The sequence below is a fragment of the Cryptotermes secundus genome, unplaced genomic scaffold, assembly GCF_002891405.2.
Source record: "Cryptotermes secundus unplaced genomic scaffold, Csec_1.0 scaffold555, whole genome shotgun sequence".
Lineage (NCBI taxonomy): Eukaryota > Metazoa > Arthropoda > Insecta > Blattodea > Kalotermitidae > Cryptotermes > Cryptotermes secundus.
Window position 1 is genome coordinate 137,867 of NW_019729217.1, and position 8,773 is coordinate 146,639.

General features: G+C 40.9%; 1 protein-coding gene across 1 annotated transcript in view; it reads left to right on the forward strand.

Moving 5' to 3' along the window:
- Nucleotides 1-8,773, forward strand: part of LOC111865514 — a 163,233-nt gene that overhangs the window by 119,049 nt on the left and 35,411 nt on the right. The window contains exon 4 of the mRNA XM_023853609.2: nucleotides 4,455-4,594. Coding sequence (XP_023709377.1) covers nucleotides 4,455-4,594 — 140 coding nt within the window. The remainder of the gene's footprint in view (nucleotides 1-4,454; nucleotides 4,595-8,773) is intronic.

The window sequence follows — 8,773 nt, forward strand, 5'->3', positions numbered from 1 at the left end:
CCCAACTGTAGCTGCAAACCAGTAACATTCCAGGACATGGAACATTCTTCCGATGATGGATGTTTCTATGCAAAGAATATGTAAAAAAATGTCCCTGTGCTTAATTACTTAAATACTGTAATATGAAGACCTATGGAGGAGTGGATGTATAGCTCCACAATTCTTTCCCCCCCACACTAGATGGAGATGAATGGTCAGCTTCACGTCCCTGCCGCTTTACCCCTGTACATATTAGATAGAAGGCTAGGTGAAGCCCAGAACACGTCTGGACGCTGTGGAAAAGAGAAAAGTACAAGGATTACGTAAAGATACTATTTAAAATTATATTTATTAATTATAGCTCGGTCGGTATAGTGACGAGCTATGGGCTGGATGACCGGGGTTCGATTGCTAATAGTGAATAGAAATATTTCTGTACTTCACAGCGTCAAGACTGGCTCTAGGTCCCATCCAGCTTTTTGTCCAAAAGATACCAGGGATAAACCTCCACGGACGTGAAGCTGACCACTCAGCTCCATCTAGAACCGTGGTCAAGAATGTTGGAGCTATATCCAAGACGTCTTAATTGCGTGATGCTTAATTAATTAAGCACAGGGACAACTTTACCTTTCGTGCCTTTAAGGTCACCTGCAGAACGTCTGATGTATCTCCAGAGAAGTTGTAGACAAAATACAAATATGGAGATACAGAGACAAAGGGCTGAATATTTGGAGTGTTGATGGTGTCAGAAATGAGTGCTGACGTAATGGAAAACGAAAAGTCATCCCTTGTGAACGGAAATCACGTCTGTATATTATCAGAAATTGATATAAAAGTAATAAAAGAAAGAACTGGGTTGAGCTAATTGAAAGCGGGGTGCGCTGTGACTGCTATGAGGACTTGACCGTTTGCCAGTTCCCGGATCTGCTACGAGAACGTCACGAAGTGATGTATGAGAGAGCCTCACGGCCCTGACGTTGCGTTGACATAACAAACCGAGTCAACAGATGGCTCTGTCGGAACCTTCCACAAGTGAACTGGGAATTACGTCATATGATTCAGACTTCATTTTGATTTACGGGTTCTAAGATATGCATATCGTTCGCCAGATATTATTAAAATGATTAAACTAAGAAAATGAAATTTTATGGGCATGAAGCACGCGTAGGAGATAAGAAATTCGCACAGTATATTAGGAAATCGAGTCGTACGTAGGATATAATTAATGTAGATTTTAAGTAAGATGTGGACTGAAATCGTCTGACTCAGGACAGAATCTAGTAGGGGCTCTCGTGAAAGCTGCAATGAAACTTCGGATTCCATAAAAAGTGAAAAGCATTTTTTTCCCAGGTGAGCAATTGTTCGCTTCTGAAGAAGTCTTCTGTTTCGTGGAGTAAGTTGGCCAGTTAGCGGATTATTTAGTTAATGCAACAGATAGGTAATGAGCTATGTTTTTTTTTATTGCTAGTGGGGTGGGACTAAGTCCCTTGTACTGCGGCCACTTCTGGCCTATTGGACCAGCCCCAGATGATAGGTGAGGGTGATTGTGGAGCAATTGCTGGAATGAAGATTGGCAGGGGAAACCGAAGTACTCAGAAAAACCCTGCCCCAACGCCACTTTGTCCACCACAAATTCCACTTGACCAGACCAGGGATCGAACCCGGGCCGCCGCGGTGGGAAGCCAGCGACTAACCGCTTGAGCTATGGCGCGGCCCAATGAGCTATGTTTGTTAGTTATGTAATTCTGTAGGTGTGTCAGTAAGCGGGAATTTGGATTTTTATCTAAGTAAGAGGTAAAGCTATCCCTGTAACAGGCCATGGAGACCCGTAGGGTAGTGAGACGTCGAGGTTCCCACATTTTCTCTAGACAATCGGTTCACAGATGGCGGTAAGGTTGTCAGCCTTACGCCCCGGTCGCCCTTTACCCCCAGGAAGGTTCCTGGTACTCATTTCTGTTAGAGTCGACCCCAGGACAACAGTGTGGCTGGAAGGATTAAGTAAATTGCAAAAAAAAAAAAAAATCTCATCGGGACTCGAACCGGCGACATTCCGCCTTGTAGCATAGTGCTCCAACCAACCGCTCTACCGTGTGCTCCCATTATATAAGTAATAATTACTTAATTACTTACTTACTTAGAATTCTCTACAGTCTTCTGTTTTGCAGACTAGTCTCATCATTTCTCTCTTAAACATTTTTTTTTCCCTTTGGCGCTACAGCCCCAATTTTGGCCTTGGCCTACCTCCACGAAACTGTCCGTTTCACTTCGGTTTACTGGATCTTAGACATTCGGTAGGACTCCTTGGACGGGGGATCAGCCCCTCGCAAGGCCTCTACCTAAACATAAAACACCACAAACAAAATGAACTCATAAACACACCAAACATCCATGCCTTATGCGGGATTCGAACCCACGATCCCGGGTTCCGAGCGAGCGCAGACAGTTCATACCTTAGACCGCTCGGTTACCGTGACCGGCTACGCGTGTCATTTAGTGTATTTAATTTGTTAACTATTCACTGCGTTCTTACTTGACCCATAAATTCGACCCATTTGACCTGGCTGTTTTCCTATGGAGAGATGACAATTGTTATCTGAAAGCCTTAGTCGCATAACCATTTTTCTACAACTCTTTAAAACCTTACGTTTATCGGAATAAATTTAAGAATGAAGTTTGCGCATCAAAGAAAACGCAATTTGTCACCATTACAAACTCCGCTCAGTTATTTATATTGTCATTATTAATATTAAATATGTACGTGACCTTCGTATTATAATATTTAAGTTATTTACTGCATAATGTACAATCGTCTGTCTGAGTACTCGAGACATTTCCTCTCGGCATGGGCGTAAGTGCAAATAAGCGTTCGCAGTTAACTGATAGTGTGTGACAGTCCAGCTTCGGGGTTTGAAGAAGGTCTAGCAATCCTACAAGGTAATAAGCTATCACGTTACATGACGTTACATAGCGTTATATATTGCTGCTTGTCTCTACCAGTGAGATTTACGAAAAAAAAAAGACAGAAAAATAAGACCTGATATTATTCGTTTAAAAACTTTGCTGTTGTCTATGTAAATATACGTGTATATCACCCGATGCCATGTACTCTCCATAATAAAAGTGTCATTAAGTAACCAACGACCAAAATATAACGAACAATTTTAATGAAATCTGGTGCCATATTTCCTCATAAAATTTTTCACTATAAGGATATGACACGAATGGTCAACTTCAGTTTTCTTTCTTTGGTGAGGGTGATATATTTTTTCTGTAAAATGTGAGTGAATTGTGAGTTGGAGGTTTCAAATATGGGATCATCTTCTACTAAATCCTTTACAGCAAAATTGTTACTATTAAAATATTCTGCAATCTGACCACGTAATGTGTCTTTTCCTAGAATAAGCAGCAATTAGTTTCCTAAATGGAATTAATATTTTTTTTCTTTGTAAGGAAGGTGCTGTGTATTTCTGTGAGGTAGGAATTGCATTCATAAACATTATTTAGATGAGTTCATGCTTCTAGGGGCTAATAGCTACTGCCCATTTCACACAACTTCATCAATCATTGAACCTGTCAGCAACGTATCGAGTACATTATTTACTAGATATTACAAAAGTTTAATATTGAAAAATTGATTTACCTATCCCTACTCAATCGTTCCATGCTCTTTAGTGGATAGCTCACCTACCGCTTCTTCAGTCCTCCTAAAGCATTTATATTCCTAACTAGTGCACAGGTTTTCTGGCATTTTGCTCTGATATAATGCAAGAATTTGTGGGAAGATCTAATTGCATACTTCCTTTGTTACCATATGGACGCCACATAAGATGACCCATCCAACAGTTCTTTTATTGTTGCGTGTATATTTGTTGCTGCGGTAACTTTTTTACCGAGCCATTGCCTAACAAGTAGAGAGGACACACATACGGATACAAATTGATGTGAGGAATTTATGAATGATGCCGTTGAGATGGACTCAGGTTCCGTGTCATACATGCCAAGTTTCATAAAAATTAGTTCAGGGATTCAGACGTTAATAATTGGGACACACAGACGACATGAAAATAGCATAAGACTGCTTTAATTTTTTCAAGAGAAGGGAAAAGGAAAGTAGAGTAAAAAATAAAAAATTTATAGCTTGAGGCCGACTATGAAGCGAATTGATACCAAACACACCCAGCAGTTGTAGGTTGCGGACTGAACTCACTGCACCGCGACCTACAGTGATCTATTGCGCTTCCAGTTTAAAATGAAGTCCCAACAGTACGTTGTTTTCCCAAGCGGTCACCCACTCGAATGTTGCTTAACTTCGGTGATGAGGCGACAACCACTGTTTTCAACATAGTATGTCATTTAATATCTATCAGTGTAGTCAAGTGTCCTCTTCACTTAACATCTGAACTGCGTTGCAAGTGTCACGTAACTTCGAACAAGGCCACAGCAACCTGGTGATATTTGTTTTCTTGTTTTGGCAGAACTGTGCCACGCAGCTACGAAGATACAGGCTTCTTTCCGCGGCCACATGGCGAGGAAACAAGCACCCGTAGCGGCAGGCGGAGGCAAGGGCAAGCCTGAAGAAGACCTGAGCAAAGAACTGCAGAAGCTAGATGCCAAGGTAAACTAATCGGCTTCTCTCTTGTAAGCCGTCCTTCCGAGGTTAGTGGCAGGGAGACTGTCGCCATGGAAACGCTAACTTCCACTCACCCCTGTTGAGAACTTACACGAGGTTATACGGTATTATTTTCACAATTTAATGATTTCTTCTTCATTAACTGTCGACTTGTATTAGGAACGTTCTCGGTTCGAATCTCGGCTGGATATCTGTTAAAGTGACTGGAGTCTTTTGTGGGTTTCATTAGCACCTACAAGAAAAATACCAGGATAGTACGTAGATTATGCCACTCCTGGTTTCTTCCACGTCCTTTCTGACTGTCCTACAGCTCGACACTATTTCATTTGGTATGCCGATCCAGGCATAAAATAAACCACGAGGAAGAACTACTTTAAACTTTTCAGCCCTGTTGCCTGTTACGGTTTCAACTTTTGAAAACACATCGTGATTTTAAATTATTGTGGGCATTTTCATGGCCTATAATTTTTAATTCGGAAAGAATAAAATAAAATAGGCAACGGAATATAAACATGTAACTCAAAAAGTTTTATTCATTATAGAGTCAATACTGCAAAATGCTAAACAACTTCAATATCCGCGCCATTCGGGGCACGCAGTGTCCAAGCGGTATTCAGTTACCCTCCGAAGCTTCTCCAGCGTTTGCAGTGTAACTTTTTCGATCGCAGCAACAATTCTGAGCTTCAGCTCATCGAGTGACGTCAGAGGGGTCTTGTAAACAATGTCCTTAACGTATTCCCACAGGAAGAAGTCACGCGGCATAATATCGGGTGAGCGTGGAGGCCACGGAATTGGTCCATCACGCCCAACCCAGCTCCCAGGGAAATGCATGTCAGGAAATTCTCGGACATTTGCTTTAACCAATATCGGAGTGCATTATCTGAAGACGATATTTTTTTCCACGATGAGTTCTGTAAGGACGATGAGTTTTGATACCGGACTTTGTTCCAAATAACCAAAGTACGCACAATGCTTTCTCTTGAAGAGTCGCCATTTTTCACGTATGACGTCATGCTTTCTCCCAGACATCAATGCGGCGAGTACAGCGTTGTAAAATAAAACTTTTTGACTTATACTTTAAATTCCATCGGCAGTTTCATTCTGTTTTTCAGATTTTAAAATTATAGGCCACGGAATCTGCAACAGTAATTTAGAATCGCATTGTATTAATCTCATAACTGTACGGTGGAACTCCTTGGACAGTAACATAGCTAATCGCAAGGCATCTAATTATACAAGAAAACACATAGTAGTACGATTACATATCTCTGTGCCTGGACTTGGAATCGAAGCCACTCTCCTCGTGTCGAGTAGACAATACACTGCATAGATTGCAAAGTCACTCCAATCGGCAGGATCGTGTTATTAAACTTTAAGTTTATAAATATATTACAACAGAATATCACTACGTCACGAGTGGATATTGAATCCAAGCTCCAACAATTTCAAAATATTTGAAAGATTACAGGGCACTAAAATAAGAACTTGAATTTCCTAATACTCTCAACTTATAAATAATCCACTTATTTAGTTTTTTTTCAGAATAATAAGAGTTAACTTTGTATTCTGGAAGAAAATAATATCATTACTACCAGTATTATTTTCATACCATCCCAAAAAGTAAAGCTATCCCTGTAATAGGCCGTGAAGGCCCTTAAGGTTGTGAGACGTCGAGGCTCCCACATTTTCTAGACAATCGGCTCACAGATGGCGGTCAGGTTGTCAGCCTTACACGCCGGCCACCCCTTGCACCCAGGAAGATTCCTGGTACTCATTTCTATTAGAGGCCGAGTCGATCCCAGGGTCATAATGCGGCTGGAAGGAATAGGTCAATTGAGAAATCCAATGATCTCATCGGGAATCGAATCCGTGATCTTTATATGCTAAAAGTTTTAGGGACTTAATTTATTAAATATATCAATTTTAGCAATATTAATAATTAATTGAGGCACTATGCTACAAGCCGGAAGGTCGCGGGTTCAAATCCCGATGAGGTCATTAGATTTTTTCAGTTGACTAATCCTTCCAGTCGCACTATGGCCTTGGGGTCGACTCAGCCTCTAACAGAAATGAGTACCAGGAATTAGCTTTACTTTTTACTTACTTAAGAATTAAAATGTAAAAATATGATAATAGAAACTGTAACCAAACACAAGGCTGAAATATTAAAATTAATTTTCTTTAATCATATGTGATCGTCTTTCTTATATGATAAACCTTCACACACATTGTCCTGGTGAAGTTTTTTTTTTCAGAGGGAGAAAATAAAACTACATGATTTTTCATCTGCAGTGTTGTGGTTCAAGCAACTTTCCTTGTCATTATCTGACTACGGTTAAAAAATCACCCCACAAAAAATGTTTGGTAGAATGTTAGGAACAGTGAGTTTGAAATTATTCCTTTTTATTCGCAGTACCTCAGAAAAACGACTGTTTCTCCTTATATCAGCAGAACCCGTTTTGTTTCTTCCCTCACTCACACATTTAAAATGACAGATGACTTTTAGAAAAGCAGAAATAGAAGTTCAAATTCTCTTCTCTCAAGCTTTCATGCATCGAGAGATAGTGTATCCCTTATAGAATTCCATGGGTTCGCATAGAACAAGCAAAGTTAATGCCTTGGTAATTTTCGTGAACTGATGTAACGTAACGTCAAGTTAGTTCATAAATCTCTTGCAAATGAAAGCAGGATGAGCCGAGGGATTCAGCGGGATAGTACATTAAAGGTATCCGGTCGTTGCAAGGGTATACTATTTAAAATAACCTTTTTAGTGTTCTCAGAATGTGGCATTGATTTTACATTAGCAAGCTCAATCTATTGCCTCTCTGCTCCTGACTCCACCTCACCTTCTTCATGTAACTTGGGATTTAAGTTCATTGGTGTTCATATGAAAGGAAACCATCATCAGACTTCTTCCCAAATCTCTTTACGGTTCGGTTTCTTAATTGTTTGCAATTTAGTGCATTCTTTTTATCGCGTTAATGCGCCTTCGGCTTCTATAAAATGCACGGAATTTTCTGAGTATTTCAACGGCTATTGGAATCTCTAGAAGAGCCCTGCACCGTGAAGTTAATTACTTAGTTTCAACCCCGAAACCTCTTTGAACTTTATACGTAAAATCTATTCGACTGTCCGGCTTTCTCTGGTTTCTCTTACTCCGATTCGCGGACCCGGTGAGCCGGCGTAGCGCAGTCAGTATGGCGACTTACGGGCTGCACGACCGAAAGATCGGAGTTCGAGTCCCGGTACGGTCACAATTTTCTTTTCTCCATATCGTCCCCACTCAACCTCCTATCCAAACGGTACCGGGGGCTTTTTCCCCTAGGGTAAAGCGGCAGTGGCGTGAAGCTGATCACTTACCTCCAGGTAGTGCCGAGGTACACGAAAATGTGGATCTATACATCCACTCCCCCATACGCCTTCATGGCGCAGTGCTTAATTAGTTAAGCACATGGACAACTTTACCTTTACCTGGTTCGTAAACCATCATAACAATAAATTTATAGTGAAAATGTGATCTGTGTTTACAGCCCTCGAAAGAGTTTTAGTTCACAAAAAACAAAGTTCAACCACGGCAATAAATAATAGAAAGGAAGTGTGACGTTAGATTCTTTTGCACTCTCAATACCTGTTCTTATTGGTCAATGGAGTGTGTATGTGTATGTATATATTGTAACGTGTTTACGTTACTGAATACGCCGTAGAGATCGTTAACTGGTTTATTGAACAATCTACAAATAACGGCCACAACTAATTATCACAATGTCACGGGTTTCCACAGTTTACAAACCCTACAACAAAATCTCTTATCACCGTCTTCACTTGTCCTCACTTATTAATAACGCGGGAGCTATACAAGTCTCCCTGAAATACACACTTCGAGTACAACTGTACTACAGCAATCACTATGTCTGGAAAGCACACAATAAGTCTTCCGCTCGCCGACTTCTCAGTTATCGCACACTCGCAGGCTGCTATGTTTCAACTCTGCTCGCAATATGCTGCCTTGAGAACTGTTGGTAACACACTCGGCGACTGTCACAGTACAACTCTGCGGTAGCCACACTAGAACTGACTGTGAATAGCCTTCGCTTCTCCCTATGTAGCCTCGATCGGACAATACGGGAAAACGGCCACGTAATAGGCACCCTTTTGCCTGGTGCT